Raw genomic sequence first — 27,038 nt, forward strand, 5'->3', positions numbered from 1 at the left:
TGAGGTCATTGCCAGGTAAAAAGACTGGAATAATTTGAACCAATTTCAAAGCCCTAAATATAATGCCATGTTGGGTTTAAAAATTAGTTTGGCATTTTAAAATTACTTAAAATGCGTTCAAATGGATCCTATCAAAAAATCAACTATCTTTTAACTGTGAGTAAAGATACAAAAGCCACAAATGATAATAATCATTCTTCTTCACTTACAAAAATAAACTGAAAAGCAGGATGGACACACTGTAGGTTGATAAAATGAAAATTTGACACCATGTACAAAATTACACGGCACTGCCCGGATACCGGATTTACCAGCCTCACATACACTGCCAACTCTCGAGATACGACTCCACCCTCCTTTGGCAATCTGCTGTTTTGTGAAAAACATGCTCATTCCTTTTTATCACATGACTGTGAAAGTGGTGGAATTCACTTTCAAGCTTCACTTTACCTTGCCAATTTCTGTTACTTATGGATGGACAAGGGAGCCAAGAATAACAGTTTTAAATTTTAACTTCTTGAAGGAAAAAAAAAGTGAAAATCTGATACTCAACCTGGGTTCGAACCTTGGTCCTTAACATTTTGTGCCACTGTTATAGCGAACATACCCTGGGCTTTACTCCAAATTCCACTCCTAAGATCCTGGGGCATGTACTGTCAAATGCTGAAGTTCAATTCCTGGTTGAGTGGCAAATTTTCAGTAACTTTTCAACAAGTTAATATTTTGTATTATTATTTCAGGGTTTTTCAGTGTAAAGAGTAAGTGGTACATATTTAATTAATTATAGAGCCTGGATAAGATTTATGGCAATTTCTAGATTATGACTTCTCTTTTCTTTATAGTTTCTAGCATCACCAATCAATCTCTTGACCTATACTAGATTATGACTTCTCTTTTCTTTATAGTTTCTAGCATCACCAATCAATCTCTTGACCTGCATACATGCTTAACATGTTGGCTCATAAACCTAACCTAATGTTATATATTACCTTAAAACCTATTTCTTATAGTACGGTGACAGAAGTAAAATGTCACACACTGACAATGAGAAAAAAATCCTTTGAATGTATACGTTAAGGATATCTTGTCACTTGATTCGCAATGAAGTATTTTTACAATATAAGAAAACAAGAAAAGGAAATTATTTCCAAGATAATATACAAGATGTTACAACTCAAGCTAAAATTACTTTTCCAAGCAGACTTACAGGAGATAATGACCTTATAAGGTATAATGAAAGTACATTTCAGAATTACCGATGATGGTTCAGTGTTGCTCACTTGCATCATTAACACAATGTGAATCGTGACCAATATTCTAAACAATAATTACAATAAAGTCATTTCAAACACTGTGCACTGTTTTTCTCTTCAGGAAAAGAAAAAAAAAACTTTTCACTCTTTCTAATCTCCCCGTCCATTCACAGAATCACACATTTATTTACATGTGATATTGATTTTTACAAGGCATACCTCATAACTACTATTGTGTCATAACACACAAATGCTTTAGCGCATCTCTTGCCGCATCCTTTTTGGCCTCCTCTGCTGTCCCTGCAGAACCAAGTGTTGTCACAGTTGGTGATGTTGCAACAGTAGCTAGATAGATGTACTTTCCTACAGAAAGCAAACCAGAATATTCAGAATAAAAAGGAAAAAATAAGCCACAAATACAAAAATTACACATAAAATGTCGCAAAAATTAAACTAGGTAAAGGTAAGGTAAAGTTCCCCGTGCATATAGCACCATACCATGAAGGCACATTTAGGGGATGTGGGTGGGGGGGGTAGGGCCCCACATATTCTCGATCTTGGTCACTTTGGAGGTGATGCGCAGCAATACAAGGTGGTCAAAAAGTATGGACACCTAAATAAAAGTTAAATGGCATACTGTTAGGCAAAACTAACACTGCAGGTTTGTAATAGGGGTGGGGTAAATGTTATAGAGCATAGGAAAATATAAACATACACATACAGACCACATCTGCCTTCTTCAACTCAAATTTAAAATTTTAAATGGGAAGGGGGTGATATATCTAGAATTTCACAAGAAGTGAAGTGGTCATTTTGATGCATCTTTAACAAGTAAAAATTTAAGAATGAATTCTTGTACTAATTTACTCCTTTTTGAGGTGTCAGAAGAAAAGCATTGAAACAGCTCTAATGCATTAGTAATGCATCGAGATCATACTGACATCTAGGGAGAGAAGTTCGCATGCCATTGCATATGATTTTAATCACGGATATTCCCGAAGGGTTGAATTTTGTGAATAGTTGTTTCCAACAATTACAGTATGATGCTTCCACTGGAATGAAAAGTATTTCACATTGACGAGGCCAATTTGTATGTTCATAAATAAACAGAATACACGATACTTTTTATCTGATAACTCACTTTGGACAGATCACAGTCGAATGGTTACTGGTTAGTGCTGGCAAGTTAATGGTGTGGTGTGGGGAATGCAATTGGTGAGTCCATTTTACATCGATGGAACCTTAAATGCTGCGGGTTTCTTGGATTTGTTAAATGAACAATTTTTTTCATCCTTGTTTCCAGAACAAGGTACTTTCTACATTTTTCCCCCAACAGGATGGAGCACCACAATGATATGGGAATGATGTGAGACAGTTTCTGTACGAAGTGAGTGTGCTGCCATGTCTGTTGATTATTCCTGGATGGCAAAATGAGGCAAATGCACAGAGATAAGACTAATTGGGGCTGGATCTAAAGTTTAAAGTAGAATCCAAACCTCTAAATGTGGCTTCACTGGAATCAACTCTGCAACTCCCTGATTAGCAAGATGTTTTTTGAAGGTGTACGAGGGCTGCTGGAAAAAATTCTGCAATCAATATGAAAAAGGCCTGTGAAATTCTGGGAATGGCTTTATTATTTTTCAAAGTATTCACCTTTAAGATCGATACACTTTTCCATATGCTCAAACCAATTTTGAAAGCATTTATTCCACTCTGAAGATGATACCTCAGAAACTGCTGTTCGGAATGTGTCATTGTCGTGGTGAAGAATAATGTGACGATTTGGGTTTGTTTTACGCAATTCATTGATGACCTCTGGCAAACAAATTGTTGTATACCACTCAGCATTTACAGTCCTTCGATCTTCTAAAGCTATCGTTGCCACATGTCCGGTATAATCGAAGAAACAAGCAATCATTTGCTTGGCAGCACTTCTCGAACGAACAACTTTTGTTGGTTTCGGCTCACTTTGAAACACCCAAACAGTGGATTGCTGTTTAGTTTCAGGTTCGTCCCCTGTAAGGATGTAGTACACCAAATTTTACTTGCCTCGGTTGAATTTTTTGTGCATTTCTTTACACCAATTTACAAGAGCCTGTTTTTGAGCTTCGGTCAACTTGTGTGGGATCCAACGGCTTGAAAGTTTCCATACATTAAGATGACCATGCAAAATCATATGCATTGCTTTCATGTCAAGTTCAAGAATGCATGAATCTCACGGTATGTCACATGCCAATCTCTCTCAATCATTTCACACACAGCATCAACATTACTGGCAACAACAGACATGGATGGACGACCTTCACGAAATTCATCACTGAGAAATGTGTGACCATGCTGGAATTCGGAAAACCAATTGTACACAGTCCTATTGGATGGTTCTTCATCCCCAAAAGCCAAATGAAGTCGCTTGATGCATTGTTTCGGTGTTAAACTACATTTAAAATCATAAAAAATCATTGCCCGAAAGTGTTCACAAGAAATTTCCATTTCTCACATGAAACTACTTCTTCAAACTGCAGTGAAAAATAAACGAATAGGCTTAAACAAACAATCAAAGATAATTTAAACATAAAAAATGTATATTCTTCCGCTAGCGCCACTAGCGGAGAGGGCCTATATATCAGCCATGAGTGCAACCACTCCACTTGGCCTGAACAAGGCCACCCAGTAATGCCCATTCCTCACCCACCGTCCCTCCCAAGCCATCCCATCCCTCCCGCCCTGCCTCCCAGCTCATCCCACACACTCACAGTTTACGATGAGCCTGGTGATGAAACAGTGTTTTTTCGTTCTACGCACCGCTTCTTCTTCGATGGGGACCTGGCAACTCTGCAGGGCCCCAACTTCCGGTTCCGTCTCTTTCTCCTCACACCGATGATGCTACGAAGTTAGCGAAAATTTTGAATTTTTCTACTGTCCGGCGAGTGTTTCCTTTTACCTTCTTTTATTTTTACTTAGCCCTTTTGGCCCTCCTTGCTTTTATCCATTATATATATATCTATATAACACCCCTCCTTTCAAAAACCCTGGGCACGCTACTGGTTGAACATTAGTTCCACAAATGGACACACCGGCATCTGTGGCAGTCATCACACCATGTTACAATGCCAGGGATCCCAGGTTCTAATCCTGGTCTGGACATGGTTGTTCTTTGTGCGTGTCCCTTCAACAATTTTATCATATCATCACTAAACCTCAAAATTGAAATTAGCCAAAAGTGGCAGAAAAGCAAAATAAAATAAACCAAATGAATCAAACAACCACTGTGTATTTAGTTTCTGGAGACATAGCACATATTTACAACAATATGAGCAATTCACAATAAAAAAATCCAAGTGGTTACTAATTTGTTACTGTGCTGGACTACATTGTCGTTAAGATTTGACAAGACCTTATATTGAAATATTTATGGGATATAATCTTAACTCTACAACAGTCACGTACCTTTAGATGCTGATGGGATCTCTTGATAATCAGCAGTTGTACCCAACTGTGCTGCAACATCCTCTAAGTATGCAAGAGGATCTTCCAGTTGGTCAATAAGCTCATTCTTTGAAAAATAAATTTGAATCATATTAACACAGGAAATAATGTATACACAATATTAAATATATATAGACAGGACAAACACAAATGATTTCATAGGCTTAAATGACTGTTGTGTGTCAATATAGTTAATTCTGAAGTATGGCCTACTTAATTAGCATGAATCTCCTATTTCCCACTCACTTCTTCAAGATGCAGAACTTAAAGAAAAATATATCGTATACAAGGAAGGGGGAGGGAGGCCTTGGTAAAATTATTGAAATGCTGGAAAGTATTAACAAGTCACTACTATAAAGCTTGTACAGTCATGGACACTTCTGGGTTGTAACAATCCTATTGAAAGGGCATGGAATCATTACAACCCAGAAGTGTCCATGACTGTACAAGGTTGCTTTTGGGCAGCACCTTGTAAAAGCAACAATTAAGTGATAAATTATCACTTGTAACAAGTTCAACGGACCATGTCCACCTTTCCACATACATAAACATGCACATTCACACACACCCCTCTCTCTCTCACACACACATGAACAGAGCAAATGGACTAGGAGATATTCACACACACACACACACAAAGCCAGAACTTGAACTACGATTATTTGTTGCCGAGACGGTAAGTTGACTACTTACCACACTTGACCACCAAGAAGTTAGAGGGCTGTTCAACAAAGACTGAAACTGATTTTTTTTTTCCAACTATTTATTTCTCTGTTTCAATGTTGACATATCTTTTTCAAAGTAGTCCCCACCCACTTCAATGCACTTATGGAAACGTTTCTGCCAGTCCTCACACACAGGCATAAGCCATTCTTTGTAACATCCTTCAGAATCGATTCAGACCTCTAAAACACTGCTTTTGATGGCCAAGTAGCTTTCTTTTCAACGTGGGGAATAATAAAAAGCAACAAAGGACCAGATCAGGGCTGTCACCAGTGATAATTGATTCGAGGAAAGCATCACTGCCATCAGAAAACAGACGCAGCACCTCACGACATGTGTCCATTCAAACAGCCTTCTGCTCTGGAGTCGATAGCCGTGGTGTGGTACCCATTGGGCATAAATCTAGGTCATGTGTAGATGCATGGAGAATTGTGAAAGTACCACCTGTTGAAATTCCCAGGGCTTCTCTAAGTTGGTCTTCCTGTTATCCGTCGATCCTGATGGACAATTACAGCAGCTGTGCTAATGTTGACTTCTGTATCTGCACTTGTTGAAGCGCCAGGTCCATCTTGCTTAACTCTTGAAATTCTGCCTTCTTGGAACCCCTTAAAGAATCTAAAGTCAGTAGAATGAGGTAGTGCACATTTACCATAGGCTTGCTTAAACTTTTCACAAGTTTCCGCAGATGTATTCTTCAAAAGGAAACAGAATTTCATTGCTCCATACTGCTTGTCTCAAGTCCACCTCCATTTTTGTCAGGCGAAACGCAAACAACTAACAAATTAAGGTACTTCCAACTGAACTCATATGCTGCTGCCATCTACAGGTATTATGTACGAAAACTCTCTCTTTTCAAAAATGGTAATTAAAAAATATAACATGCAAAGAAACTTAAGAAAAAAAATCAGTCTCAGGTTTTGTTGAACAGCCCTCGAACATATAATGTTTCGATAAGCTATTAAGCCACATTAGAGGTTTTACGCACCTTCATCATCTCAAGTTTATCACTCTTTAAATCCTTCATCAGCAGATGACACTGTGATACCTTCTTGTCCAGGGGAACATTTGAAGTATTCTTCAAGCGGCTGTACTGGCGGACAGCTTCATCAAAGTTCTGCAACTTCTACAGAAAAACGAACACAACTACAGAATCGAATGTAATGCAAATGCCACTTGTCTTTAGCCTCACAATATTTTGAATGCAATTAAAAATATGAAAATGGAGCAAATTAATTACATAATAAGAGTATAACATGGGAATTCTGAAGCTCGTGCCCAGATACGACGAATGTTTAAATGTAGGAGGTGATTATGTAGAGAAGTGAAGGAAGCTTCAGGTATGTAACAGAATTGTTTTATTCCAATAAATATTGTGTTTTTAATTTTGTATAACCAAACGGTCTTTATTTTCTGGATGACCCTCATATAACTAATTTCAGCTTCATACATAAATATGTATTTACATATAAATCCGCTGGCGCATTGAGAGTGCCGTGCAGTGTTGCAAGAGGGATGAGTCCTTTCCTGGAAAATCATTCCCACACTGTAATACCACCTGCTCCAAACTTCTCTGCAGGCTCTACAAATGAAGGAAGATATTGTTTTCCAGGCACCCACCATCCAACCTCCACATCTTTAGCGTGATTCTTCACTCCTAATTAAACATTTCCAGTCCTCCACTCTTCAGTGACATGCTCTTTACACTTCAGTTGGCGCATAGCATTCATACTGGAGATGTTTGGTCTATGGTCAGCTGTGAAATCTGATTTCTCTCAGCTCTCGACGTCATGCTGCTGGTCTGTATATTGTTATTAGCAGTGTGGAACTCTAGGTTGATTGTTTCCAATGATAACTGGCGGTTTTCACAAACAACTCTTTACAAATCAACGGTCCCTGTCTGTGAGTATATGCAGCCTACATGGTCGCAAGTTCTGTTGCGATTCTTTTCTACTTCAAAATCACATCACTAACATCCAATTTTGACAACTGCAGAAGGGTTGAAATGTCCCTGACAGACTTCTTGCTCATGTGGCAACAATTGAGCAGTCAGCATTTGAATTCACAAAGTCTTGTTTGTGTGTTCAACTGTTACTTCTATGAACACCACCTGATGCCCTCAGCTCTTTTATACCTTATCGTAACGTTTCCGAGACATCTAGGCTTCAATTAACTATTGCAATGGAGTGTCAGGATACTTTTGATCAGAGCGTGTATATTACCCTACTGGCTTCAAGAAAATGAGATCCAATGGGGTTTTATTTTTGTTTTCAGTCTACTTTATGCACAGATAAGCTAATCGGGACTAGCACTACAGTTTAAAGTGGGATCCCAACCACTGTGCAATGTGCCTCCAACAGGTATCATATCGCAACCCCCGAGATCCAAAGGGAGAATAGGCTTTAGATCCCATAATCCCCATAAGCATACTTGGGGTACTTGAACTTTTTAATTCAATAGAGATTTTGATGTAATTTACATTTGGTTTGTTTGTGTGGAAAATGCATGTAAATTGCATCAAAAATCTAAGTTCATTTTAAAATTAGAGTTACTTCTAGTACAGTTTTTATAACGAATGGACGAACCTCCTCACTAGTGCATTGACTTTTATTATTTAATGAATGTAAACAAGTAATTGCTTGTAAATGAAATTTGCATTGAAAGAAAATATACCCTACATGCTTCTTTCAGCCAATATGGAGCAAGATTTTTTGAGTTTCTGAATAATCGTGACTGAACTTATACTTTAAAGTGGGATCCAAACCACTTTAACCCAACTCTACCGGGTATTGTGCCCAGGATACCAATATAGATAGATAAAGTAAGGCAAGTTCCTGCTTTGTATCACGATTTTTTAGAATCACATTCTGCTTAGGAATGGACCAATATGATTCTAAGTAAAACTGAAAATATTCTATAAAAAACCTGAAAGGTTAATTATTGAACTCAACCATAATTTCAGCAATAAATTGATACACCAATATGCCAATATCAGCTGATACCGATAGAGCACCAATTAATCTGGTCGTCCTAGTTCTGCTAAAAGTTACAACGACAAATTGCACCACGCTGTCATGTCATGTAAAGGGTGCTTCGAGTGATAGGAAAAAAAAGCTGTAAAGAAAAAAGCTAAAAACAAGTGGCCTTACAAATTAGACTACATTTGGTAATTAGATCCCTCTACGTGATAGCAATTACAATATACAGTAGCGTACGCAGGATTTCATCGGGGGGGGGGGGGGATATCTAAAACTTTCTCCAAATTCACATTACCATTGTTTTATTATACTTTAATTAAATAATACTTCTCATAATTAATTAATAATACTTATAATTAATTAATTAGTTGAATTACTACTAATAATACTACTAATACCACTACTGCTATTAAGTAGTAGAGATCTACATAAATATAGTATTTATGAAAGCAATAAAACGAAATTAATTTCTAGTGATTCGATTTTTAACAAATTCTACAGCATTTTTTCTTTCTTACGAAATAATTGTCTACTCAACGAGATGAGACATTTTAAGTGTGAAGAAAATCTATAAAAACAAGAAAATATATTAAAATAAATTGAAATAATCAAAGTACGGAACTCATCCAAGAAGCTGCGGGGGTCTGGTCAGTAGGGCATCTGACAACCATGCGGGAGATCCCGATTTGATTCCCGGAATTGGTTGGAATTTTTCCGGCTTTGTCCCCGCATAAATATCCCCGATAATTCACATCTGGATTGTCTCACTGTTATTACCAACAAAACATGTTACAATAATTAAGCTTTATTGTCGTTTGAATTCAGAAATTCAAACTTACCGCGGGAAGGCGGACTGGTGACTGAGTTATTCTTGTCGGCCTAGCCTTTGTCTATACATTAGCCACTTTCAACGAACCAAGAACTTTCTTTAGTTAATGCTCATTGTTCACACAAAAAAAATACATGATCATTGAACATTGTTGCAGCCGAGATACAAAACAACTTTTTTGCTCTTTAAAATCATAGTTGCCCTTATATATTATTTTCAGGAATTCGTATTTATTTTCAAGGCATTCACTCTTGAAGATGCTTGTTTGGAATGCTGTGTTTTTCTCTGTGCTGCACGGGAATAATAATTCAAATTATTGTTATTATTATTATTAGTAGTAGTAGTAGTAGTACTGTCGCAGGTACTTGACAGTGATAAATTGGTCATTTTTCCACAGCATTTTTCATAATATTTCAAAAGCTCAAGGGGGGGGGGGTTAAACCCCCCTTGCGTACGCCACTGATTACAATGATTTTAGCAGTCAATGCTACATGATGGTGACGAGGATGTCTATAATTGTATCTAATAAGCTCAGGACAGGAATATATACTTAGAGGAGTCATAGGCACGTGAAAATGTTTCAATACACATAAGCATGTGCTCAATCTGATGACATGTACTGGCATGCAGTAATATTTAATTGTATAAATACCGACATAAAATATAAGAATACCACAACAAGTGCCATGAGGAAGAATGTACGTGGAAGAATCTGAATGATGTCCGGACGCTTCTTCAAATTTTTGTCTTCAAAATGATGGATATTTAGAAACTGATACAAAATCACAGTGCACACTAGAGAACTGCATTGGACCACTTTCGCTTGCTCAAACTCGATCGAATCTCCCATGCTCGAATATATAGAATATGAAATATCATTTCAATGTGACAATAATCGTACAAATATATATGGACAATTTATGCTGGTAGTTTCAGCCTATTGTCATCTATTCATATTCATGTGTATTGTTAAGATTAATTTAAATTTTAACATGGAGACGATGACTATGTACATTTTAGTTTCAATTTCACTGCATCGTTCACTTCACGAAGCATATTTGAAGGCCCACTACTATGGTTATACGTGAACTAATGGGCTTCGAGTGTATACCGATCGTTTGCCTGTTCGAGTGTTATTCGCTCAAGCGAAGAAACAGTTGATTCTGTAAGCCATCTAGCGTCATCCATGAGAACTATTAGATGATCGAGCAAAAAAGTCTCAATGCAGCACTCTAGTGCACACATACTAACTTTCAAATTTATAAGATCATTCAAGATACGACATGGTTTTGGAAGTAGGTCACATGCCACTTTTAGAAATATGAAAATTATTGTCAAATTAGTGGATAAAAAAATAAACTGATATACCATAACAGCTGATGATTCAATTCCAACTTGGTTTTGACTACTTGGATGCTGGAAATATTTGAACATTTCCTTCATTCTTCTTTCATTAGGTGTAGTGCTTCATAATATGGAAATGTACATTACATTACTCTAACTCTATTTAATAATATCAATAGTGTATAAAACTTCCCATCATAATCATCATGTAGAATATAGCTGTTAAAACTATGTGAAATGTTGGTTCAGCTGAGAGAAAGAGGGACAAAGTAGTACTCAATGTAAAATAATCATAGTGATTACATAAAGAAACTTAATGCTACACATACAGTAGCCATATTACTCTTATTACCCAATAAGGACACACAATGAACGAATATAAAGCCCACCTTTTATACACTAACACAGAATATTTTTTATACATTCCAATACACATTACCCTATATATGACATTACAACAATATAATATAAAATTTACAGAGCATAAAACGAGATTGCAAAATACAATATGTGCAGTGTTCCAACTGGGGAAAATATCGGATTTTTTTTTTGTAGATTTATATATTTTTTAAAGTGTTGTCATACACAATATACTTCATTTCAATACATTACAATGCCAATGACAGGAAAGTGTACGACTTGAGGGATATACGTGGTCTGTTAGGAAAGTAATGAGACTGACAACACTGTGCACGAACCGGCAACGCTGCTGCCCCCACCTTCACACAGCAGGTAGGTGAACGCTTGCCGTTGACTCAGTACAAGTTTCAACTTGCTACAGTTCCTACACGATTGTTGAGAGCATCTGACGTGAAGTTGTGTTTGTGAGGTGCGTTACGAAAATGGACTGGCAAAAGATTGATCAACGTTGTGCCATCAAATTTTGTGTTAAGCTTGGCGAATCCGCTACTGTGACTTATGAAAAGTTACAAAGGGCTTATGGAGAACATGCACTATCTAGGGCACAAGTGTTGAGATGGCACAAGTCCTTTTTAGAAGCCGAGAACAAGTGGAAGAAGAACCTCGTGCGGGAAGACCTTCAACCTCAAAAACAGATGACAATGTGGAAAGAGTGAGGTCTCTTGTGAGGTCAGATTGTCGATTGACGGTGAGAATGATCAGTAGTGAGTTAAATTTGAACGTGTGTACCGTCCATGGAATTTTAACACAAAATTTGGACATGAGAAAAGTGTGCCCCAAGATTGTTCCAAAGAACCTCACGCGTGAGCAGAAAACCTTTGGAGGGATGTGTGTCTTGATCTTCTGGACCACCTTGACAGGGAGCCAGAATTCTTCAGTTGCGTGATCACAGGTGATGAATCATAAATCATCTCAGTCACTGTGACTTTTTTTATTCCCCTTGGTCAAAAACCACTTGAAAGGACACCATTTTGATACTTTGGATAATATCCAGAAGAGCGTAACCGACGAGCTAAAAGGTATTCCATCAGAAGCCTTCCAGCACTGCTACGAAAAATGGAAACAACGCCTACATCGCTGTGTAGCTGCCCCAGGGAACTATTTGGAAGGGGATAACCTTAATTTGTAAAAATAATAAAATTCATTGTTTACAGAAAATCAGTCTCATTACTTTCCTAACAGACCACGTATATCAAAAGCAACAGCCATCTTATTTGGAAAAATAAAAACATCTTGTATAACTTTCAGATCAAATATCACAAATCACTGATGAAATGATTGATTCATTGAATTAGGTTATTTTGCATCGTTTCTCTGCCACTTTCGGCTAATCGCTATGATGAGGATACGTCTATGATGAAATTGATGAAGGGACATTCACAAAGAACACCCATGACTATACCACGTTTGTTACAACCTGTCCCGCTGATCGCTGACTTTTCTAGCAGAAACCACGTGGCGTTCTGTTGCAGACCGCATGAACTCCGTGCTGGGAAAAGCCAAAGCCAGGCAGCAGATTAATATACGCAACGTGGCAACAACGTCGCCCTAAGCTCCTCTATTCTGGCTTCCATTCGCTCCTCACTGCCCAGCAGATGACTTTCTCCTCGTTTCTCATTGGCATCAAAACTGTCGAGCGATCGCTAGCGTGGGAAATGGGACAGGTTCTAACAAACGCGGTATAGACTGGAATTTGAATCATGGAGACATGGCATCGTAGCATGCTGTAATAACCACTACACCATGTAGGTCAGCAAATCCCTGATGAAAGCCATGATAAAGTATATACGCTCAGAAAAAAGACCCCCCCCCCACTCCTTTGACTGGAAATGAAGTAAGAAATCCAAAACTAGGGAAGCGAGGGAAGGGAGTTCAGAGGTGGGGAATTTCCTCTTTCTTTCGTTTATTGTTCTTCACATTTTGACACATCATAGGACATGTTCAAGACATTAGACAAGATCTTTTATTAAAAAAAAAGAAATCTATCAGAAAGGTAGCAACTGTGTTACAAAGAAAGGTTAAATATAGATTGAGAAAACAATAACTTTATACCAAAGGTGATTGATACCGTTGTTACTACTCATATTAATCATGCTGATGCAGTGCACAGTGATCTAGAATGTCAAAAGAGTCAGTAAAAATATAAATTTCAAATTTTCGGCAGGGGAATAAAAGATGAACAGTTCTCTAAACAATTATATGGGGCAGGAAACCGCCAGAGAAAATTAGCTTTAAATAGATTATTTGTTGTTTTCAAGCTGCAAAATTGCAGTTCAGTAAAATGGAATCTTTGTACTACATTTTGTACTAATTTTTAAGGCTTGTTGTAGAATTCCTTTTTCACTGGACACTAAAACTGTGCTAGGTAGACTCCTAACTTTTCACTTGTGCACAGAAAATATCATACATTAGAATTGAAATAAAATACAATGTTTCATTTTTTACTTGAAAAAACAAAAGCTATCTTGATTCAACATACCTTTTGCCACTATATCCTGTGACAATTTCCGGCATGGGAGATTTTGATTTCTGAAGCAACATATGCTCTGTTGTTAATGGGTCCTCTTTCAGCTCTGTACCAAATATTCACTACACAAAGGTGTACATGAAGAAAGAAAAAAAAAAAGTAAAATTACCTGCTTGCTTTCTCCTATGTTTTGTGTGCTAGGAAAATTTATTACTCCTTCCAAGGAACTCCGTAACCGCTGCAACATCTTATGGGCACATATTTGCTTTGCTTGCTTTTTTGTCCTTGCTACACCTGAAAAGAGTTGCGAAAAGAACAGTGTGGTAATGCATCATTTGGACAATTCTACACACACACAATGAAACAGACCTATCAGGGCTAAGATTCATCATAGCATGATATGTGAACAGTGTATTGTGTACTGGTGTTGTTATCTGGCCTTCTAGACTGGATACTGCTGTTATTTCTTTTAAACTTTAGAGGGTGACTGGTTTCAAATGAAACCACCCAAATTATGATTTTGGAATGGTTGGTTTTAAACGAAACTATCACATGGCAGTATTTAATACATCACTTCTGGAAAACTACAACTGATAATTCAGTTCTGCTTTTTTGGTTCACTAATATACATGTGAAGGTATAACATACGGGAATGAAAAAATATATTTATTGTTCCTATTTTTAACAAATGCATTTTGGAAATGTCTATTCCCAAACCTCCCCCCCCCAAAAAAAAAAAATTGCAATGGAGCATTACCCTTCAACCAGCATTCCTTGCTGATATATTTTACTTTTACACGTAATAATAACAAAAAATTATAATAAAAAAAGATACCAGGACCCATTCGCAACAAGGGACAAATAAGGCTCCTGCAGGAAACATCCAATTTTCACAATTACTTGAAGATTAAGATTTTCTAAAATCAGTTGCATATTTTTCTCCTTTTTAAAATTAGGGGATGAGGATTACATGACTTCGAAGAGTGGTATTTTGTCTTGGTTTCCTCCAAAGTTCATCCATCCAGCATCCACAGGGCCGATGCTAGAAGCGATTTCCAAATTATTTTTTTCATAAGATGGCAACGCTACTCTGTGTGCTAGTTTAGCTAGAAATTAAACACACATTAAACAACATACCTCTCTCTTTCTGCTTGGCCACTGTGCACTGGAACGTAAACTGCTTCTCATGCGGCGGACCCTCTTCATGGATCATATCGTAAACAGGGGTTGTCAACTGATGTGTGTTGCACAGATCCTGGAGTTCCCCGATCGCATTATCCTGCATTTGGTTGCTGTACGGAGAGAGCACTTGGGATCTGGAAAGGAAACACACAACACTTGCAACAGTATACTAGAAAAAAAAACATGCAAAGATTCCCCGACATGTAATGCTGATTCAACTAAACATTCTTGCATTCCAAGGCATCATTGCACAAACATAATGTAGTGAAATCTAAATTATATGATCCTCCAGGCCCCGGGGAGGGGGGGGTCCTCCCTGATGGAATAGCGGTTACATCGTTGCCTTGTAATCAAACAGTTCCAGGTTCAATATCCGGTGGAGGAACATAGTGGTTCGGATCCTACTTTAAACTGTAGGTACAGTCCCATAAAGTGGACTTAAAACACCAATTCAATCACTCAATCAAGGTCCTGGGACTAAAGAACTTAAAATTTCCAAATATAAAAATATGGAAATTAATTCTAATACATACTTTATTTAGTTTTGGCATGGTATAGCACTATTTTCCTGTGTAATTCTTCAATGAAAGCAAAGCATACATACAAGAAAAACTATGGTATAGCACACACTTACAATATTTCCATTGTTACAAGAGTTTTAAAGTGTCTCATGACTAATTTGATCATGGCCAAGTGGTACAATAGGGGACGAGAGAAGAAAAAAAGGGGGCTTTCATTTCATTCTTTTCCTTTAACCACTACATCCTTTTTAATTTTAATTCCTGGGATTCCTTGATGGAGAATCTGGATACATGTCCGAAACATTGGACAGAAGAAATGATGACTAGTCGCTTGTAAAGACAACTTTTTTTCTACTGAAATAAAGTTGTAACTTGGCAAACGCAGATGCACTACATAGAAATTTAATTGAAAAATGCAGGTTCAATCAGGAGTTGAACCCAGATCCCTGCAATACAGTGATAGCCCTGGTTTCGGCTGAATTATTATTATTATTATTATTGTGCTTTAAAAGTGTGGAATTGTCTCTGCATTATTCACTTAACCTTTAGCAGACAGGTGGGAAGTCCATTGTTACTATTATTAAAAAGCAATTTGAAAAAGTCCTTTGTTTTCCTCCGAGTATTAAGGGATAGATCATATAAAATGATCTGTAAATCCTCAACCACCGGTTTTTCCTGACATATTTCAATTTTACATGTAATAATGAGAACAAAAGAACACTTTAACAATGTGTCACAATTAGGAGTTCAGGCGGAGATGTTTTCCATGTTTCAGTCTGCTTAAAAGTTAAATTCTAGAGAAACCAGGATAGCTCGGTGGCTCAGTTGGTAGGGCAATGGCATGGTACGTGTCAAACATTCTTGTATGACTCCTACTTGAGCCTACATGTTCTGCTTAAATTTAAATTTTTACCAGAGATGGCTTATCCTAATTACACACTATGAAATTCATTATTGCAGTACGAGCACTGAAAGATATTATTAGTCAATAACATTTTACAGAACTGACGTTCAGTTCCTTATTGTTTCAGACCAGATGCAGGAAACTTTTCAAACAGAAAACTCTAATGAACAAGAATACAATATTCCCTTGCACTAGGTCTAATATCAATCTTGGAAACTTACACTCCCGCAGTGATTTCTTCTATTGGAGTCTTGGCAGAAGTCTTGACAGACACATCATCCGCTTTACTCAGCTCTTTGAGAGCAGCATCTGCGGCATTATGCTTCGCTTCTTTTTTTGACCGTCCACGACCTCTTGCTGCAGAAAGAAAGAAAAAAGCAAATTCAAGACTCAGTACAATTCACAAAAAGACCAGAACTATTTATCCAATTCTGGGGGGAGATGGAACATTTGTTAGAAAGTTTGAAGGTGGGCAACAAAAGCAGGAAGAAAAAAACCGATTCACATGGAAGAATGCAGTTTCTCAAACAGAAGTACAGAAAGTTAAATGAGAATTCAGTTCAGCTTTCAACATTAACGTGAGGCAGGAGAGCAAAATAAGAATAATAAAATGAAATATAAAATTGAATTTAAAAAATAAAAATAAATAAATAAATGACATTAACAATATGTTTATTATTACTAATTTTAATAAATACATTTGGAAATTGTCAATTTTTTCTCCAATAAAATTTCTGCAACGTTAGTTACAATGTAATGTAGTTAAATACCTATCCAGTATTCTAACACACGAGTTCTGCCTCGCAAGATTACTCTAATTGTGTGATGTATTACTTAATTTCTTTGGCAATAAGTTGTCAAAAAAAGTTTCAATTATGAGGACAGGTAGCAACATAATGGTGAAGGAATATTTTTAATAAATTGATTATTATTATTGTTCTCTGTATGGTCAAAAAAGGATAGAAATACATATTTTACTTATATTTTCTTATTCACTGGATAGAAATACATATTTTACTTATATTTTCTTATTCACTAGATTTGTCATTTTACACTTTAAAAATGCAGAAAAGCACTGCATACATTCAGTACTTGCCAGAGTTTGAATTTGATTTTAAAATTTTGGGTGCGTCAGCACTTAGGCTATTTTGCACCCATTGCATAACTAAAATCTTAAAATATTCTGACTTCCGTTAAAAGCTGAGGCTGTAAACAGGCACTCAACACACATGAGGACAAAATTCAGGACAGCACACAGAATTATACTGTCCATAAGGCCAGTCGCCAAAGCCTCGTTTGTCTGCAAAATGCAGTCCAGGGTGTACTATGTGGAAGTTAGGTTGATAATTGGGTGTACTACGTGGAAGGTCACCCCTTACACCCCAGTATATGTACCACAATATAAACGGAAATCCACTATAAAGATCGAAAACCAAATAATGTATGAAACAATCATAGTACCACAAGCACTTACCTGAAATATCTCGCATAACAACCACATACTCAAACTCAGGATTATGGGTGCCTACTCCATCAAGCACCAGCTCGTACTGTGGATTGCATCCTTGGTGTACAGCCAGCTCTTGAAGAATTGAAACAGGTGTTTTGGTTGCCATTGTAGACTGTTGGTAGTAAAAACGAAGAAATGATTTAGTCTTCAATTCCCATTTTCCCTTATAGTGTAGCGTCAAGGCTAGGGTTACCAGACGTCCAGTTTTTCCTGGACATGTCCTACATTTTAGCCATATGTCCGGCGTCTGGGACGAATTTGAAAAATATCATAAATGTCCTACATTTTGAGTGTCACAAAATTCGAATTGAGAAAAATATGTGTTTTAGTTGAACAAAGAGAAATCATGCAAATTACAAGTTGACTGCGCTTGACACTCAATAGTAAAATTTATTTTCATTCAATCATGACCCAAAAAGAAAAGAAAAGTTTGCCCTACTAGAGAACAAACGGGAAAACGAAGCAATTCAATGAACAAAGTTTTGGGGCCACATTCTGATGATGTCACTGTTCTGAGCGGAATTTCTTGCCTTGGGGTTTATACTGATGGAACAAGGTGTTTCCCATTCTTACTCAATATTTTGATTGTGAAGTAGGGGTATAGATAACAAAGTTATTCAGGGTGTCTACCAGTCAAGAAAGTCATGAAGGTCAAGTAAAAGTAAAGAAATCAACAAGTAGGTCAAAAAGTCAACAAATTATACTTGTGGTCAAGAATTTTTGCTATCACAATGACGGATTGATTGATTTAGTTTATTTTACTTCACTTTTCTGCCTGTTTGGCTAACCTCGATGAGGATTAATGGTGGTAAGATAAATGGATGAAGGGATAAACATATAGGGATGACAACTCAAGCCCCCACATAAGATTGTACTGACTGAGTCCAGACCTCAGAGCCTCACTAGCCTGCCAAATACAGTCTAACAGCATTAATAGATAAAGCAGGTCTAATTCTCTTGTTAAATACAGCTTCAATTTTCATCTTAACTGGCCTTTTGGTAGGGGTGTTTCTTTAAATATATATTTATTTTCTTAATTGCTAATTTTCAATTTTGTATAAGTAGAGGTCGAATAAATAAAGGTTAAGAAATAGAGGGGAAAAAGGCCAAGAAAAGTCCTGAAAAAGTCAAGAATTTTGGATGGTAACAGTTCGTTATATTGGAGACACATTTATATCAGATATTTTGTGATTCGCATGGTTCGTACTTACCAATTGTGTGTTGCGGAACATAGTTCAAGGTGCCATTATGCTTTTTACATGAAAACAAACACAATTTTTCACATACAGAGCACATCTCGACTCACGTTCTGGGTATGCAGTGTTTCAACCTTCTTCACCGAAAAATACCTACTATCGTGTTCGTCACCGGTGGAAATTATACATTATGCACGTGTAGCTGACGATAGCCTGGGTAGCTGATGGATAGCCTCACAAACCATTGACGAATAGCCCCACGAACCATTCACAGATAGCTCCATGAACCATTCACGGATAGCACCACGAACCATTATGCACGGTAGCTGGCAGATAGCCCCATGAACCATTCATGGATAGCCCCACAAACCATTTCCATAAGGTTAGGTTAGGTTTGGTTGGGTAAGGGAAGCATAGCAAAAAAAAAAAAAAGTTTGAAACACTGACAGTGGGTTGGTTACGTCATCGAACGTGCGGAGCATGTAGTTCACGTATGGGAAGCATGTCAATTGTGCGTCGGTGGGACATTTCTCTTGAAAAATATATGATTTTCCGGTCAAAATAATTCCACGATGAAAGAAAATACCTCCACAAACGTTGGAAAGCTTGGAGAAACTCATTTCTGTACGTAGTTTCTTCTGTAAAAATGAAGAAATGTGTCTCCGATATAATGAACTGTTACCTTTTGGATTTGTTATTTTGGTAGGCACCCTGTTCGTGAACTAAGAACTACCCAAGATGAAACTTCTGGAACCATTTCAAATTAAGGTAATTCCTGAATATTTGTTTACCCTACAGGTCATAATGCAAATGTTGAGAGAGTACTTTCATTACCATCATCACAACGGACTCACAAGAGAATTTTTTTCATAAAATCTATAAAACGTTTGATACAGGCCACTATAATTTCCAAGAGTTTAACTGTCCAATCTCTCACGAATATATTTTGACTAAACCTGAAATTTTGAGAAAAAATTTTCTTCTCTGAGAAGTATGTGTTGAAACATGTAGTATGATCACAAGTTTTGACATTTTGTATTTAAAGGTAAAGTGTTCCCCTGTGCTTAGCACCATGCCATGAAGGCGTATAGGGGGTGTGGGGGTAACACCCCACACTTTCTTGATCTGGTCGTGAGTGGGGGTGATGTGATCAGCACCACGCCCCTGACTGCCTTTACCCCGTAGGGTTTCCCACAGGTACCCATGTTATTCGATGCTGGGTGGGCGCCGGGGCCGCTTCCAACGTTAGAAAAGTTCCCGGATTTGAACCAGCTGGGGATCGAACCCGAGACCTTTAGCATGGTAGTCAGACACGTTACCGACTGAGCCACCACAGCCACTTTGTATTTAAGAATTCATTTTAAAAAAATGAGAAGTATCATTTTTAAATTACTTTCTAAAGTGTTCTATAGAAATATGTATTATTTATTGCGAATGTTTTGTGTCCTACATTTTGGGACAGCGATCTGGTAACCCTAGTCAAGTCAATAAATAATAGCCATCTTACAACAAGAGGCAAGTATACTCATACGATCTACATGATTCAAAAAATACACAGGCCTAAAAGGTTTTAAAAAGAGAGCTTTTTTTCTTCTGCACATTGCTTGTTTGCTTATTTCACTTTTCTGCTACTTTTGGCAAATTCCAAAGATAAGGATCGATGATAAGATGAGATGGATTGTGGGGCAATCGCAAACATGTAGGGATGACACAATGCTAGCTCCTACAGATGATCTTGGAAAGGACCTGAAGTCACCCACATCACGAATTCAACATGGGTCTTCCACCTGGCGGTTGGATGTCTTACCGACTGAACCACCATGGTTCTTGCACAGTTTAATTTCCAAATTTTTCAATTTTTAAGACTTTATGTCTCTAGGTTAATTGCAATGATGCAGATGAATAATGAATTGATGAAATGCATAAGCAATGGGACAAACTCATTGATACAATCATGCTTTGCCAGTTGTATATTGTAAGTCACAATGATTCATAGGCACCGTCACATAAGGGTAAGGGTGAGGTACATTTGCCTCTCCTAGATTTATCAGAATCTTCATTTTTTCGAACATCTCCAATCTTTGTTCTGGGAATTGCTGTGTTGTGTTACCTTCTACAAGTGAAGGAAGTGGTGTTCACAAGTGCTCATATTTTTAATGATAACACCATTAAGCCTTGTTTCCATGATAACCAAAAACTCAATATGCTGACCAAGGCAGAATTTATTTTATTTAAAACATAAACTAAATATTACGTTTCAACCTTCTAGCAAGGTCTTCTTCAGACTCTGTACCAAATACAAATGAAATAAGGTACACACACAGTATGTGTTGAAACATGTAGTGAGAGGTGGTGCATTATTTAGTATGATCACACACACACACACATACACACAAAAATCAATCCCCTCCAGACACAAGATTATTAGAAAGTTGTTTATCTGGGACATTCCTTTCCAGGTGTTCCAGCAGGTGGCCTTCTCCTGTCAACTGTTGTTTCACCTGACAGGCGATTTAGATAAACATTCCCTTTCATCTGGAACATGGTTGACTCCTTATCTCACACTTTTTTTCATTATTCATTCTTTCTTAATTCCTCTTCCTTCTTTTCTCATCATTCGCTCTTGTCCTTTTCACTCTTTCTAACACCTTCTTCCATTCTTTGTATATCATCAGTCCCCCATTCCAGTTCATTGTATCTTCTTCTCCTTTCTTCTCTATTTCCTTGGCCTCCTTCCATTTTCTCGCTAGTACTCTCTTCTCCCTTCCTATCTGCTTAGCCTCATCCCACTCTATGTCATGTCCTGTTTCTCTCGTGTGCTTAAATATCGCATTTCTCTCTCTCTCTTAAGTCGTAGATCATCCCTATGTTCTTTCAACCTGTCTTTCAGCCTCGTTGTTGTTTCTCCTATGTACACACTCTGACATTCTTTACACTTCACTTCGTAGATAAGAAAACCTTGCTAGAAGGTTGAACGTAACATTTAGTTTGTTTTAAAATAAAATAAATTCTGCCTTGGTCAGCATATTGAGTTTTTGGACATATTTTTATGTGTTCATATATTTTATCTTTATGTTCAGTGCTTCATAAATGAAACATGCATGTTCCCCCCCTTCCCCTGTCAAAATTTCTGGCGGCACCCATGCACTGGTTCAGTTAATGTTGAATCTAAGTGCTACATGGAAAAATTGGGCCCAACTTTTATGGTGTGTGATTTCAGGTGGAAATTATCCAACAATACAATGCATAAAGTGGCTCTGGGAGCCAATCAGTTTCTAATTGGTGAGTATCTGGAGTTCAAACTTGGGGGTAAAGGCAGTTAGAATGTAGTGGTGCAATGCAATGTAATATTTTCGTGCAATTTAGGGTTGTTGCAAGCAAGTTGGCAATCATTGTCACACGAAATTTGAACCTTCCTGAAAGTAATAAGCATTGTTTGGATTTCGAAAAAGATATTTATGTTGAAAAACAACTTAAAAATTACCTTACGCATGAGTGCCTCCCATGGACATGTATTTTCTGTTGATAAGCGACTGTAAGTATCGTAGACTAGTGGGAATTAATGTAGAAGTAATTCAGAACCTTAGTAGAATGCATTTAGGGACTTTATTTTAATACTAAGAGAACCCAACCTTATCTGCCTAACCTAACCATGAAAGCATAGGCTATATTGAACAAAATATTAAGCGATCGCTAAAACTCCGCAGTATGTGTTAACAGACATAAATCGAAACCGAACCATGTAAAAATTGCATTCGTAGCATGATGAAATTGCAATAAAACAAAAAAAACTTGGGCCGTAATTACTTTAATCAAGGTTCAAATTTACTGTAAGAACCATTTCTACAATTCTGCAGTACTTCGCCGTAGCATGATGAAATCGCAATAAAACAAAAAAAATTGGGCCGTAATTACTTTAATCAAGGTTCAAATTTACTGTAACAATCATTTCTACACTTCTGCAGTACTTTGTCTGCATCCTATGATACATTTGGAACCATTGCCCACATGCATAATTACGAGATTAGCACTAAGCAATCGGGAGTTGCACAATATTTAATTACTAGATCACTAGCAATCAAATGTTGGACCGACATCATGGAAGGACCTTGCTTCATCAGCATTTCTCAATTGTGTGGTCAGGAGTCTGGGTTCCAATCCTGGCATGGGTGTTTTCTTTGCGAGTGTCAATTAATTTCGGTAACAGTTCGTTATACCAGACACACATTTCTTCATTTTTACAGAAGAAACTACTTACGAAAATGAGTTTCTCCAAGCTTTCATCGTGGAATATATGAGACAGGGAAATCATGTATTTTTCAAGAGAAATATCTCACCGACGCACAATTGCCATTGCTTTCGCTACGTGAACTGCATGCTGCGTACATTTGATGACGTAAGCCCCTGTCAGTGTTTCCAACCCCCTTTTTTTCACTATGCTTGCCTAACCTAACCAAACCTAACCTTATCGGAAATAGTTCGTTGGGCTATCCATCGGTACTAGTTTACTATCCTTCGGACAGATTTCTTCATTTCTACAGAAGAAACTACTTACCATAATAAGTTCCTGTAGTATTGTCTAACACCTGGAAGGTGTTTTGTGTGATGTGAGAATGTTTCATAGCGGAAATTCAACCATTGATGCTTAGCCCCACGAACCATTCACATAGCCCCACGAACCATTTCTGGTAAGGTTAGGTAAGGTAGGGTCACAATAGGTTACAATAGTTAAAAATTGGTTTCGAAAAAATATGCATAGCCCCACACACCATTCTCGCATAGCCCCACGAACCATTGACACATAGCCCCACAAACCATTTGCGGAAACGTACGTTCTTCAGTTACAAAAACTTTTTTTAAAAAAAATGATCAAAAAAACGTGAATACACGTTAAAAATGATCCGCGAAGCAGATAGGTAAGTGCAAATGTCAAAAATTGGCGAAACTCAGAAGTTATAGGTGTCCAAAGGATAGTAAATTAGTACCTAGTAAACTAGTACCCGCAATGATTTTGCAATTTCTAGATCCTCATACTACCACAACATGAAATTTTAACTATGTTTGCCTAACCTAACCGAAACTAACCTAACCACACGTCAATGGTTCGTGGGGCTACCGTCAATGGTTCGCAATTACTTTGCAATTTCTAGACGTTTCCGACAAATTTTAACTTCAGATTCGTCATTAGGAGGTCTCAATTAGTAAGTATGGCAAATATGAAGAAAATCGGAGAGGGGTCCGGTCATCTTAAGTCATACCCACTAGTGGTAAGTACGAACCATGCGAAACACAAAATATCCGATTTTTATGTGTCTCCGATATAACGAACTGTTACCAAAAAAGCAAATCAAAATCAATTATGTGGAATATCACAGAGAATACATACCTTTATGGCATTTATTAACAAGGCAACAAGGTACAGCTTGCAAATGCCAACCAACATCCACAGCAGAGAAATGACAATTTATGATCCACGTAGGTAATGTGAACGAGTTACGGAACCATATCCTTACATTAATATTCCATCAAGTTTTCATCCTCTGTTTCTGTTGCGATTAAATATCAATCAAAAGTTCAACGCGATGGTGATGTATAAACAACACGATCATCATTTCCATCCCTTGCCATATTAGTGGGTGCCTCCAGTAACCCTCAACGGTGGAGCAAAGCGACGTAGCACTGGTAGCGTGGACACTGAAGGCACTTGCTACATTCAACATTGTGTCAAAGAGTTCAATGACTTTCTGTACTATTATACTATTCTACACGTTGTTTTCACCTTAAGTGATTGTTTTTGCATGTATGGAATAAAAACTAACAATTTCCGATGGCGAGTTCCAGACACTTGCAAATGCAGAAAACGTCGAGAATTAACGACATTTTTAAATGACCAGTCGGGACCTCGCACAGCACACCCCTAGATATATTATTGTCTAATATGCAGGGTGTCCCAAAAGTAACGATTAATTTTCATGAAACTAGTAATGTATTGTTTCTTTTTCACAGGTGTTTGAAGAGATGTTCTCTGTAGAAGAAAGAATTGGGTGGTAAACATTCGAGGAGGCGTGTGAGCTGTACCATCGAAGATATGGAAAAGAACCACAAACAAGGACCAATATCAGGCTTCTTGTTAACAAATTCAGACGAACTGGTGGCGTGCTTAATGAGGAACGTCTTGGACGACCATCAACATCCGAGGGGACAGTCTCCTTAGCATTCGTGAGGCCGTTGAAAGGAGCCCACATGCTTCCGTTCGTTGGTTGAGCCTATAGTTGAGCCGAGTTGAACATTCAACGAACCAGTGTTTGGCGTACTCTTCGTTTTACTCTGAAGAAAAAGGCGTATCACATCCAGGTGATGCATCACCTGGAGGAGGATTATTATGCAACCTGTACTGAAATGTGTGCTGACCTTCTGAAGGCCAAGGAAATGGAAAATGAAAACCTGTTAGACAATCTCCTCTGATCAGACGAGGCCATATTTCACACATGTGGTTTAGTGAACCGTCACAATTGCCGGATTTGGGCCGACAGCAATTCTACCGAGTTGCAAGAGTTGGGAAAACACCTCGAAGTTGAACGTGTGGTTAGGTATGACCAAGACTAAGATTTATGGACCATTCATGTTTGCGGAGCGAACGGTACCGCAAAATTTACCTTGATATGCTTGAGCTTTTCCTGGAACCACAATCACAGTCTGATGGAATTCTGAATACCTTTGTGTTCCAACAGGACGGGGCACCTCCCCACTTTGCTCTCATTGTTCGCGATTACCTCAACGGCAAATTTCCGGGAAGGTGGATCGGGCTCCGAGGTCACCCGACCTTACCCCCTTAGACTTCTTTGCGTGGGGTTATATCAAGTCCCTTGTGTAGGGTTAAAAATAACAAGCCTGGATCAGTTGCGTGGAAGGATTGTGGAGGCGGACAACAGCATCACACCTGATCAACTGCAGAGACTGTTCAGTGCTACGGCGGTCTCTGTGCGTTGTCATGCAGGGTGGCCACGTTGAACTTTATTGATATCTAATGCCTCAAATGTGCCCTTTGTACTTATGTATATATACGTTTCTCTTTCTATTATTAAACATGCTTTTCATGAAAATGAATCATTAGCTTTGGGACACCCTGTACATATTTGAAGATTCAAATGTTCTGCCTTTTATCACAAAGTTTAACAGGTTCCTGAATATTTTTTTACAGTTTAATTTAAGCCAACTTCTGAAATGCTATATAAAAAAATTCACTTTACACGGTAACATTTTGGTCATGGCATAAATAATAAATGCTAAGGAGAATGCTTTCGTCTATTATACAGCGGTCCTAAGTGTGTTTGTCTCCCCGATGTCGGAAGGCGCCGCTCCCACACCCTGAGGAAACTGATTAACATCAAAATCTTTGTAAGGGGCTTTTAATAATGGCCAATGATATTTTGCAGGAGGGCCCAAAATCTATCCGGCACTAACTTGTAGGGAGTGTTTTTCAAAAGTTACAAACTACAATTTACTACTGACTACATCTTAAGAAAACAGTAACAATAATAATAACCGATTTTTGGTTTGATTCTCTCAAAAGTTGGTTACCAAAGGCTCCTAATATGGCGACGATTGTAATACACGAATATCGACAATGAGCGCACATCCTTCATACCACACACACGGACAATTGAAAATGCACGAATGAGAAGAAAGTAAAATTACTTACCTTACCTGTAGGTGCCCTTTCACTAGTGTTAACTCCACAATTCTGGGTGAAACTAGTACGTACTCTTGGAGTTCGGGAATTTCCCTAACCTCTACCGCGCGCGGTTTCCAAGCTTCATTTAAAACAAGGACAGCACCCAAGGTGGCAATGGGCGACCTAGCCTAACGTAATTTCAAATTTCTGCTTTGTATAAAAATGGAACGACTGCAAGAAGATTTACATAGTAACACGTCCATGACGCAGTGGCGTGCATGTTCAGGAGGGCGGGGGACAAAGTCGGCCCCCCGGAAAATGAACATCAACTTAAAAAACGACACATTTCACATATATAATTTCATTTCAGTCATAGTTATTTTTGGTAATTATTATAAGGTCAGGGCGCTGCAGGAACATTATGACTTTACACTGACGGAATATTTTGGAGGGGGTAACACTATTATCAGGAAAAAATGATTCGTTTGCCCCCGCCTGCCAAAAAAAAAAAATATTTAAAGAATGCTTGCTTCCTCCACCCTGGATAAGATCC

General features: G+C 37.9%; 1 protein-coding gene across 1 annotated transcript; it reads right to left on the reverse strand.

Moving 5' to 3' along the window:
• Positions 1-305: 305 nt before the first annotated feature.
• LOC146004040 (protein Loquacious-like) lies at positions 306-26,591 on the reverse strand. The gene is made up of 8 exons (XM_083142625.1): positions 26,513-26,591; positions 17,579-17,726; positions 16,326-16,461; positions 14,635-14,813; positions 13,667-13,791; positions 6,448-6,585; positions 4,701-4,806; positions 306-1,616 (listed from the first exon to the last, which is right to left on the reverse strand). The coding sequence occupies exons 2-8, from the start codon at positions 17,718-17,720 to the stop codon at positions 1,483-1,485; spliced, it is 960 nt and encodes a 319-aa protein (XP_082998751.1). The 5' UTR covers positions 17,721-17,726; positions 26,513-26,591; the 3' UTR covers positions 306-1,482.
• Between the last annotated feature and the right edge of the window lie 447 nt (positions 26,592-27,038).

This window comes from Lepisma saccharinum, chromosome 21 (assembly GCF_977018435.1).
Source record: "Lepisma saccharinum chromosome 21, izLepSacc3.1, whole genome shotgun sequence".
In the NCBI taxonomy this organism is placed as follows: domain Eukaryota; kingdom Metazoa; phylum Arthropoda; class Insecta; order Zygentoma; family Lepismatidae; genus Lepisma; species Lepisma saccharinum.